Below are 12,249 nucleotides of genomic sequence, written 5' to 3'. Positions count from 1 at the left end.
ATATATATATAATCAGGATAATAATTTATATATTAACATGAAAACAATTATTGGCTCAACGTTATGAGCCAAAATGTTAATATTGGTCTCTAGTCCAGGTTGCTTAAAGGAACATTTCAGGTTCAATACAAGTTAGGCTTCTAGACAGCATTTGCTACATAATGTCGATTACAACAGAAAATTATTCACACTTGTCATGGTTACAGTAATACACAATGAAATGAACGGTTACACTTACACCAGTAAAATGATAAATTAGCAAGTAGTTCTGATTGTACTGTGAATCTCACCATGTTTCTTTTTCTGCAGGAGCATTTTTGGAGTCTGGATAAAGTTGAAACAAAACTTCCTCCTAAACTTACTATCCAGATCTGGGACAATGACAAGTTCTCCTTTGACGATTTCCTTGGTAAGAGCAAAACCTTATAGTAGTCCCTTGTGCCAGATCACTCCTCAACTCCCTCCCTCAGCTTTGCCACCGTCAGCAAATTCAGTCGTGTTAACCTTGTACAGCACCACAAAGCTGTTATTCAAGCATATTTTTCAGCCTTGACATGACAGATGAAAAACTTTTTGTGGGACTGGACCACACTGATAGGACCCTGTGTGTGGTTTATTGTCATTAACCTATACGTCTGAGTATATGGACATGAGTGCATAGGGAGATGGTTACCAAAACCTGAACCTCCTTAACCTGTGAGAGGTTACCCACCACATTACTGTGAAGCGTGACCGTCAGCATAAATGCACTTAACAACCTTAACGCAAATACATCATTCAGACCACACGAGTCCTCTATAACATCTTTGCTGCTAATGTTATTATTATCAGCTGAACCTAATTTCCAACATGTCAGCACAACTAGAAGAGAAATAAGTTATGACCTGACTCTTTAGAAACCTCTATAAAATACACTGATCTATGTACATTTGTAAAATAATTAGCATCTAACCACAATGTGAAAACCTCAAAGAAAATTACAGTCAGACTGCCAGCAGCAAAGTCTGAAGGACAAACACTTTTTCTGACTGATATTATTTGAAATGAACTTTTGCTTCTGTTCTGTTCTGTTCTTTTACATAGATAACATACATTTTCATATTTTCCTCTTGTGTTAAATTCACAGACATTCTCTTTTCTTATATTTATTGTGCAGTCTTAGGTGAAGTCAACTGCTGTAGTGTATCATTGAACTTTAGGATTGTGGTGCTTAATTTCTTCTCTCTCTCTTTCTAAGGCTCTTTGGAGATGGACCTGAACCATATGCTGAGTCCAGCAAAGTCTCCGGAGAAGTGTGGCCTTGAGATGCTCTCTCAGTCCCAGGACAGACTGGTGTCTTTGTTTGAGCAGAAGACAATGAAAGGCTGGTGGCCTTGCGTGTGTGACAGAGAAAACGAGAAGATACTTGCTGTAAGAGTTACACATAAACCAGGGTTATTATTGTGTTGAGAAATTTTATATGTCACATACCAAAAAAAAATGACTGGTATCATATCAATTCAACCATCTTTGAATTGTTTTTAACCATCTTTTTGACACAATACAACATACACTACACCTGGAAGAATATTTAAATCAGACCGTAATGCACTGATTAAAAGTATAAATACTAAAGTAATTTTCTTGTAAATACAATAGAGGTTAAAGGTGATATCCGGAAGAGATATTTGTTTTTAATGAACCTACAAGTTCAATTAATTCATCAAAATATTAAGAAAATATTCTATATTTAATATATATATAAGAATGAAACCCTAAACTTGGTTAAGGTATCTGTGTGACAAAATTATTTGGCAAAAAAAGACAAACTACAGTTACAGGTTTTATTTTACTAAGCAAAAAAAAAAAGCTCACAGGAAAAGCATACTCTGACTACAACGCTCAATTTCATGTGTTCATCATTTTGTATGACAGCCTGAACAAAGATAATGTCCATACAATTTGGAATGTTTCAGTGCGTTATCATAAATAAAACATTTGACTCCTAACACAACTATGCCGTATGCTTTCAAAACCTTTAACTCATTTTTAATAACTTTTGAATAAAGGGTGAAGATGGCTATTTTCCTAGGCCGAACATCACTTATGGACACTATTATATGTTTTTTATTTATAGCGTAATACACATTTATAGTTTGCTTAGCTTAGTCGATTTTTATTTTGGTTAAATATTTTGATATACTATTATTACATATTACCAGTTACCAGTTCTCTCTCTCTCTCTCTCTCTATCTCTCTCTCTCTCTCTCTCTCTCTGTCATTCAGGGAAAGTTGGAAATGTCACTGGAAATCGTCTCGGAGCAGGAGCAGGATGAGAGGCCTGCCGGACACGGTAGAGATGAGCCCAACATGAATCCTCATCTAGAAGAGCCACAGTAAGTCAAACACACCCATCACAGTCATTCCTCTTACCAAATAACAAGAAGAAGAAAAAACAGCTTTCAGCATTAACAGCCTTTTTATTGGTCCTCATCTCAATGTGGGAATTATAGAATTGAATATAAGGTTGCTAATATAGTGTCTGTTTCTTTCTCCAGGCGTCCTGAGACCTCATTCTTTTGGTTCTCGTCGCCATATAAGACATTTAGGTTCATTGTGTGGAGGAGGTTTAAGTGGCTTATTCTGGGCTTCTTTATACTGTTTTTCATTATTCTCTTCCTTGGAGTCTTTCTCTACGCCTTCCCTGTAAGTATCTGAGAAATTGTGTCAGTGAAAAAAGAGAATTAAAGTGAAAATGGGGGTTTCTGTGATCATGAAATGTTTGATCATAGATGTGTGTCTCTGATTATAGTTCAGGAGTGTGGCATGTGTTATTCAGTATTGCAGACACACTCATACACACAGAGTCATGCATATTGAAGACATTTCATATAGTTCTGTGTAACTTTTAATTAATTAATTAAATTTAATTAATTTAAATTGTTTAAATTAATACATTTATTCAACAAGGTGCATTACATTGATCAAATGTGACAGTAAATAAATTTATACTATAACAAAAGATTTCTATTTGAAATAAACACTGCTCTTTTGACCTATTTAATTAATTCTGAAAAAAATGTAATGCAGTTTGCACAAAAGAATTAAGCACAACTGTTTCGAAATTGATAATCAAATACTATGTACTTGAGCACCATATTAGAAAGATCATGCAACACTGAAGACTGGAATAATTTCACTGAATGTTTGATCAAATAAATGCAACCTTGGTGAGCACAAGATACCTCTTTCAAAACATTAAAAAAAAAAAAAAAAACACTCTGAAACTTTCAAATTGTAGTGTCTATTATATTAGGAGATTTAATTTAATTCTGTATAACATTAAATAAATGCATAAATGTAAATATACCCATGTTAGAGTTTAGTATTTTAAAATATATTATAATTTTTTACAGAACTATGCTGCTATGAAGATGGTTGGACCCTTCAGTGGAAAGGGAACACCGTGAGACTGTTGTGGGAAAGAGGACACAGACACCCATGTTCAAAACCACCTCACCAAAAATCCATCAAAATCCACAACTCCTCCATCCTACTGGAGAGATCTGCCTTTCTCGTGCACATGTGCAAGCTGAAGACGGGCTGAGATTATTTGAAGTCTTGTGTGTGTGTGTGTGTGTGTGCGCCTTCATGTGTTCGTTAGCCTGTTCTAGTCCTATATGCATGAAAGTTGCATAACGTCTGTGTGTGTTTGTACATGTATTACACATCAAGCTCTCTGACCCGGTCCTGAACTCTCTCAGTATTCTCTTTAACTCCCACTTACACTTTCATCTCCCTGCCTGTTTAATCCTTTTTCATGTCTCCTGTAAAACAGGGTTCTTTCTTCACAGCCAGATGCTTCTTTCTTCTTCCTTCACGCAGAGAGAGGGAGACAGAGCCGCGTCGCACCACCTCCCATCAATTCGATCCTCTCCTCTCCTTTCCTTCCTTTAGGTTCAACCCTGATTTGTACAGTTAGGCTGTAAGGTCCAAGACAGGCTGGTTATTAGCTGAGCCCCCGCTGTCAGCAAGCCCACCTCTCTGATTACTATCAAACTCTGTTATTTTGCTTTAGCGAAATCCCTACTAAATGGATTCGAGGTCAACTGTGGGTTCGCATCATGTGTGTGAATGTATGTACGTGTGTGGAATGTGGGCTGCGAACGAGAACAAGAGGAAAAAGACTTGTTTATTTGTGTAAATGTTACACTCGCGCCCCGGTGCCGTTGTGCCTGTTTGCATAGTATGAAAATGAACAGGCGCATCTGGAAGAAGTTGCCAGACTTCTAAACATGCCTGTGAACAAGCTGTTACATGACAAAATACACAAATTGTTTGTTTTCTCTCCATGACCAGGTCATGAGCTCTTCTTCTACTTAGTTTAGTGAAGTCACAGATAGTTAGTGAAACTGGAATCTCAAAACTCTGTTCCACAAGGGGCATCTGTTGTCAGCTTTGTTTGTTCTCACATTACATTTATCTGGTGGCAAGAATCATACTATCTTCTCTATGAACAGGAAATGTCAAGAGATATGGGTTAATCCGACATAATCTGTTACGATTTCCAGAAATGCTTACATTTTATTCTTAAAAAAAGTAGGGTAAATGTAAAGAAGAAAGGATTTGATGTTTCCATAAACGGTAACACTTAATAATAACGTTCAGTTGTAAGTCATTTATAAGTGGTTAGTTAATGATGAACTAATCATTTACAGAACATTCATAAACGATTAGCAATTTATATACTAACATTTTATTTATGTTTTGTAAATTCCGTTACAAGTCATTTACAAGTGATTAGTAAATGATTCACTTATTATTTACGAAACATAACTATGCGTTCATAAATGATTAATAAGTGATATGTTAATTATTGTATGTATGTTTTGTAGATTCAGTTATAAGTCATTTACAATTGATTAGTAAATGATTAACTAATCATTTACAAAACATGAATATGCGTTTCATAAATGTTTAATAAATAATGTTTTTTATTTATTTTTTTTTATTTTTTTATGTATGTAGCAATTAGAGGGTGCAGAAAGTGTTGTAAATGCCTTGAATACACGTACAAATCATTTGTAACAGGTAAGTGTAACATATTTACAAGTGATGAATAGTTTACACTTTAGATTAGGGTATGCAGAACGTGTTGTAAATGATTTATTACACTTTCTGCATCCCCTAATCTAAAGTGTAAACTATTCATCACTTGTAAATATGTTACATATACATTCGTAGATAACATTCGTAGAGCTTATGCCTTTTTGATTCTTGAAGTGGTAATCTACAAATGAAGTGTAAGACATTTACAAGTGATGAATAGTTTACACTTTAGATTAGGGGATGCAGAAAGTGTTGTAAATGATTTATTCATACGTTTAAACATCATCTATAACAGGTGTTGAACACTGTAGTGTGTATTGCAGTGTAACTGGTGAGGGTATAGACAGCTGTCTTCTCTGAAACACATGGAGTCTTTAACCACTGTGCACCTGATGTGAGAAAAACATACAAAAAAATGTAACATCATTTATTAAACATTTATGAAATGCATAGTCATGTTTTTTAAATGATTAGTTAATCATTAACTAATCAATTGTAAATGACTTGTAACACAATTTACAAAATAAAATGTTAGTATATCACTTGCTAATCATTTATGAATGTTTTGTAAATGATTAGTTCATCATTAACTAACCACTTATTAATGACTTACAACTGAACGTTATTATAAAGTGTTACCCCAAAAACCCTTGCATTTAAGCAAAAACACTCTTGCCAAATATATAGCTGAATAACTGGATTTATGCAAACACAAATCCTCTCTGGTAATGCTGAGCATCTATGAAAAGTTGTCATTCATATACAAGTTTCACGACAAGTCTCTTAATTTGACAATCAAGATGGATATTTCTGTTATTGAACTTAAGAATGATATTTTGCCGTTTTACTGTAATGATGCATGTCGTCTAATTGCCTTAAAGCTTCTGCTATCATGAATTCACTGTGTTAAATCGACTGTATTTGTATCTCCTCATGAGCACTCTATGGTCAAATATATACCTATATATATTCTATTCTGTATATTTTGATCTTTTCTGATTGAGCCATTTTGAGTCCAATGTAACTGAAGTCTATTCTAAAGAACCGTGTTGCTTTGATTCGATTTTTTCCCCCCACCAGATTCTCAGACCACCTTATGTGCAGATTTAACCTTTTAAAGCCAAACCACAACAGACTGGTCAGGGTGTTTGACTTGAGAGCAAATTAGAAGCAGTCCAGTGCCTAGCCAGGGATTCATGGAGCCAACGGCAACTTACTCTTGCATTTCTACCAGCTGTTCTGTAAAGTGAGTGATTAAAAAAATTAAGCAGCACATTTTTTGATACAATAATACAGTGTTCCGAGTTCGCTTTTCTTGTAGGGTGCTCTTACATGTGTTTTGTTAACTCATAACAGTGCAGGGAGGAAATTATAAATGTTATAACATTGTAAATCTGGTGAGTACACTGGTTTGAAGGGGCACTGTGTCGCTCTCATACTCTTTCACTCATTGTAACCAGGTTACACCATATAGAGAAATGGCCATATTATAGTATCCAGTGCAAGTTTTAACAGAGTGGTGGATTTGACACCACATCCTCACTGTAGCTCTGCGTAATGCTCCATCTGAATGGGACCAGAGAGACAAGTTCATGTGTATATGTGTGAAAATATTTGTATCTACATAAATATATAATATATTTACACAACCATTCATAAGTTTGTAGTCATTATGATGTTTTTAACGAAATTAATACATTAATCAGCAAGGGCACTAAAGCAGTAAATACTAAATTTGTTTAAAAAAAGTTCAAAAGAACACAATTTATTTTCATCATAGATTCCTGAAATAAAATCACCATTCCCACAAAAATAATAAGCAGTATACAACTGTTTTCAACATTGATAATATTAATAAATATTTCTTGAGCACCAAACCAACATGTTCAAATGATTTCTGAAGGGTCATGTTACACTGAAGACTGGAGTAATGGCTGCAAAAAAATTCAGCAAATTATATACTGTATAGGACAAATTCCAATCGGAAGTGAGCATCCCTATGAATCACGAGGATTCGCCACCCTGGGTCACATGACCATAAACGATAAAAATACTTGAAGAAAGCATCACATGTATCCTTCACTAACTGACTTGAGGAAGGGCCCTTTGTGAAGGGATTCAGTTGTTCACTCTCGTTTGGAACACCCCTACAAATGGCATCTCCCTTTCCCGAAGTGCCCTTCAAGGACGCAACATTGCTGTTTGTAATTTTTCTCTCCATGACCAGGTCATGAGCTCCTCTTCTACTTAGTTTAGTGAAGCCACAGATAGTTAGTGAAACTGGAATTTCAAAACTGTGTTCCACAAGGGGAATCTGTTGTCAACTTTGTGCGTTAATTACATTTAAGACTCTCGTTTGGAACGCCCCTACAAATGGCATCCTCTTTTCCCGAAGTGCCCTTCAAGGATGCAACATTGCTGTTTGTAATTTTCCCATAATATGATTTTTTTTTTTAAACTGAAGAATTCTTGTGTATGTAAACATGGTCACTCCTTCAGTATTCCTTTTGTATTATTATCTAGTTATGGCATGAAACTGCAGGCTGATAGGTCCTTAAGTCATTTGGTAGCGAGCGAATCATCATCTTCACAGTGCAGCTGATAAGTTGTTGTTGCATCAGCAGCCAATGAGCTGCGGCTCAACATTCAAACAAATACCGGTAGTATTGCTGTTAGCAGACTGCAGCACGCTTTCAGAAACCCTCCACTTCCCCAGTTCCACCTGTATAGATCTACCCTGTAAATCCAGAGTTCTGTGACGTCGAAGTCATTAGTAAACATTGGAAGATGGCAATGGATGAACACCAGTTGTTTGAAATGGCTTTGGCCATTACAATTAACGAGTTAGACTTGGCTTTTTATCTAAAAGAGGAACAGACGACGGCGCTCGAATCGTTCCTTTGCAAGAAGGGCGTTTTTGTTGTTTTGCTGACCGGATACGGTAAGAGTCTAATCTACCAGTTAGTTCCACTGGTAGCTAAGCGTATGGGGTTTATTGTTGTGATTGGTCGTAGTGTTATCCAATTGCATGCAGTGAGATTTTCAAATGCATGCTTGGTGCCGCCCCTCGAGCTGACTGATTTTCATTAGTCGATGCCAGACCATTAATCTTTCAGATTTAGGTCTGGATTTGCAGGCTAGTATAGATCTGCTACGAGGGTTATTCATGTATGTTATATGTCTTACATGCTCACAGCAATGTCTGTGAATGTGTTAGCAGTAGCAAGTCTTGGTACTTGCTCTGCAGCAGCAGCGTAACAGATCTATTCCGCCAAGACCAAATACATAAACATTGCCATATCCATTGGCATTACCATGCTAGTCCCTAAGAGAGTTGTCATGACAGAACTAAAAGTAATCAGAAAATCGGGTCAGTGCACATTATTGGCATACTAGTATTCAAAGTATTAATTCGGCAAACATATAATGTCAGTACATGTTTATTTGTTGCATTTAATATAGGAATTTAGGATTAAATCTAGCTTGAGGAGAGCTTTATTAATGTAACAGTTGATATTCAGTTGCTTAAAAACATGCTCATTGACACTTTATACATACGAACAAGAGAAGGACATATTTTGTTTCTATAGGAAAAGGAAAAAAAAAAAAGAAATATTTCCCATGGACAAAATCAACTCAATATTGCTCAGGCATTGAATTGTGCACCATCTTTCTGTAAAGGAAGTGACATCATAGTTATGTCAATTTTACAAGATAATTAACTCTTCTCTTAAACGGCAAAAAGAAGTGAAATACATTCTCTGTTCACTGACCTGTTCATGAACTTGTGAAGTCTGCAAAAAGTTGACTGTAACTTTGTTTCAACAGTCTTCTAGTTTTCCTTAATTGCCGCCGCGTTTCTCCCGCTTTCTACACTTCGCCCTGTGTAGATAACAGGCACGTGAATGTCAGGCTTGGTTTGGGTGTGTTATTTCAGCCTTGGTGAACTTCCTGTGCTCCCTGACCGCTGTCCACATTCTGCATGGGTGGGAGGCAGGAGCCAGACCCTTGTCACCACTTTTGGTCTCTCCTTTGTTTTGGGGAAATATCAGATGTCACCAGCTGAGAGGTTCCTATAAATTAGGCTCCTGATGCAGCTAGGAAATATGGAAATATTGCTTAAATTGACGCTGATATCTATAATACTTAAAGGGTTAGTTCATCCAAAAATGAAAATTCTGTCAGTAATTACTGTTGGTCCAACCCCGTAAGACTTTCGTTCATCTTCGGAACACAAATTAAGAAATCTGAGAGCTGGCTCACTCCTTCATAGGCTGCTAGGTAATTGATATCTGCCATCCCAGAAAAGTTAGTAAAGACATCGTTAAAATAGTCCGAGTGACTACAATGGCTCAACCTTAAGTTTATCAAGCGACGAGAATAGTGAGCCTACGTTCTGACGTACAACCCAGAAGCGCTACGCTGTTACACTACGTGAACTCACTCAGAGGCCCACACAGAAGAAAATGAATAGTTGAATAAAGTCGTTATTTTTGTTTTGTTTTTGCGCACAGAAAGTATTCTCGTCGCTTGATAAACTTAAGGTTGAGCCACCGTAGTCACTTTAACGATGTCTTTACTAACTTTTCTGGGATGGCAGGCAGATATCGATTACCTAGCAGCCTATGAAGGAGTGAGCCAGCTCTCAGATTTCATCAAAAATATCTTAATTTGTGTTCCAAAGATGAACGAAAGTCTTGCGGGGTTGGAACAACATGAGGGTGAGTAATTACTGACAGAATTTTCATTTTTGGGTGAACTAACCCTTTAATAAGTACAGTCCTTTTCAAATGTGCTTTGTAATGAAGTTTACTATGTTTGAGGCAAAGGCTTGACTTGTTCTCCACATGGAAAAGGATCATTGGGCTTAACAGAACTTATTTTTTAATGTTTCTTGAGTGAGAACATGGAAAAATCCAGACAATCAACATCAAAAAGCCTTTCCTATAAAACCACATCTGCATTGACTGTTCTGATCTTGCCAAGATCGCCCCCAGCCACTATCTCACGTCCATAGACCAAATCCACGTAGACAGAATTAATGGATTAATAACCCCAGAACTATGGGAACATCATGGGTGCTGTGAGAAATGGATGATGTTGGACGTGGGTCCTCGATAATTAGTCATCTTTGGATTTGCATTTGTTGCATGTTTATTCTCTGCCTTTATGGCAGCTAACTGCATAATAGTCTCGCTAAGTGGCCTCTTAAAGCTTTTTTTTTGCAAGCATATACATATGTATTATCTCATTTTACACTTAATTATCAACTGAATAAACAAGGTGGAATTTTGAACTGCGAAGTGGAAAAAGCTATATAATTTTACAAGCTGAGCAATCACTAGATTTTTGATGTGTTGAGTCACCTTTGTTTCTCTTGCCCTTGTTTTGACAATGCCTGAGCTTTAGCATGTTTGCTCTCTCTGAATAGCGAAATAATGCACTTAAAAAAAATCAAGAAATCTTTTCTAGACATTACTCGATCATCAAACATAATCTCAATTAGTAATCATATACATAAAGTGTGGTTCTACATTTTTGTACATACTCAACCAAAGCCTACATTATTAATGTATTGACAGCACCTTTAAACCTTAGAGACATAAAAACCTTAGAAAAGTTCCAAGAATATTACATTTATGAAATTAATAGGTTATAATTTTTAATCAAGATTAATTATCAAACATATTTTACCCATTTTCATATAATGATTACATTCACAAAATTCCTGCTTAAAAATGGTCACTTAAATTGTAACTGTACATTTATGCATGTCCTGATTTTGCCTGATTTTGCCGTTCCTGGGTCAATATATTTTGTCAGAGGGACAAAACATCAGATTTTATACCTAAAATCAGAGGGAAATCATAGGTGAATAACACTGATGTAGAAGCACCTAACCCTGGTTGTAAGCCTAAACTTGACATAAACTGTAAATTTGTCCCTCAAATCTGATTGGTCTAATTGAAAGACATTGATCCAGGAACATGTTGCACTTGGTGAAATCAGGTTGTGTGTACAGACTCATAAATTCAATGAAAAGAGTAATAATATAATGTAACTATACAAATACCACTGTAATCAAAATTGACCCTTCGCAGGAAGTTTGATTGACAGGCGATCTGACCAATCATAATCCGCCATCCGCCATTTTTGTCCAACAAAGCAATCAGGAGAGTTAGAATATTAACGTTGGAGAATTTGAACTTGAAAAAAAGAGTGTACTGATGTCTTTCCGCGGTTAAAACAACATTCCTTCTTTTGTTCATTCATGTTTATTTGATGCTATAAATTAACTAGAAGGAAGAGATGATCGGTTCACGAGCAGCTTTAAGACTCTACAGCGATCTGTCAGACACATTAAAGAGCCACAAAACGGTATTTATTGTTTAAATTTATTTAGAAAATGAACAAATTTGAAAGTTGAGACTTTGTTTCATATCAAAAGTAACCTGGTCTGTCCTGTCTATCAACGCGTTGTCAGTGTCCTCTCTCCACCTCAATGTATTTTTCACTGCGTGAGAACCAAGCGGCAACCTCCCTGTCTCTCTCTTGAAACCAACACGGAAGTGTATTTAACAGCAATTCATCAACTGGCCACTTGAGGCTTGCTGCAAAAGTGAGTCAAATCTGCATCTCCCCCATGTTAAAATGCCCAAATTTACAGCAGAAAAAAACATGTTTACAGCCTGGAGCAAAAAGTGGCTTTGGTCTATACAGCTAATTTTGCCCTTCATGACAACTGTGAGGGGGTGAATTTTTTTATAACTCATCCGTTTAAATTATATTAAGCCTTAAATTTCTGTATTAATTAAGAGTGACCACTTTTGAGTGACAGGTGGATTCCTGCTGCTGTGGTCATTAGTCATCCTTAGCCGTTTGTCTGTTGTCTGTTAGCCGTCACGTTACCTCAGCTAATTGTCTGACTGTAAAAATCATAATCAAAAATCACAAATGGAGTCTTTAAACGCCTCAGATGTAAAGTTATTCGCTGTCAAAGTGACGCCAATATGAATGGGAGTCAATGGAATGCTAACAGCAGGTGATGGTCTGCTAATCAATGGCGGCCCCCGGTGAAGCTTCAGTTTTTTCTGAAAGATTACCCCCCTGGTAAAAATAAATAAATTCGGGAGTGACACGCTGCCAAGATGGCGACGGTCA

The 12,249-nt window shown here is 36.4% G+C and overlaps 1 protein-coding gene across 9 annotated transcripts in view; it reads left to right on the top strand.

Moving 5' to 3' along the window:
• Positions 1-6,062, top strand: part of dysf (dysferlin, limb girdle muscular dystrophy 2B (autosomal recessive)) — a 72,169-nt gene extending 66,107 nt beyond the window's left edge. For all 9 annotated transcript variants that reach the window (XM_079867089.1, XM_079867088.1, XM_079867082.1 and 6 more), the window contains 5 exons: positions 310-409; positions 1,238-1,410; positions 2,266-2,375; positions 2,538-2,685; positions 3,396-6,062. In XM_079867089.1, coding sequence (XP_079723215.1) covers positions 310-409; positions 1,238-1,410; positions 2,266-2,375; positions 2,538-2,685; positions 3,396-3,449 — 585 coding nt within the window. In that variant the 3' untranslated portion in view covers positions 3,450-6,062. The remainder of the gene's footprint in view (positions 1-309; positions 410-1,237; positions 1,411-2,265; positions 2,376-2,537; positions 2,686-3,395) is intronic.
• The last annotated feature ends 6,187 nt before the right edge of the window (positions 6,063-12,249 follow it).

Source organism: Squalius cephalus (genome assembly GCF_949319135.1).
Source record: "Squalius cephalus genome assembly, chromosome: 3".
Lineage (NCBI taxonomy): Eukaryota > Metazoa > Chordata > Actinopteri > Cypriniformes > Leuciscidae > Squalius > Squalius cephalus.
The sequence above is the reverse complement of the archived record's forward strand: the minus strand, read 5'-3'. Positions and strand labels throughout refer to the sequence as shown.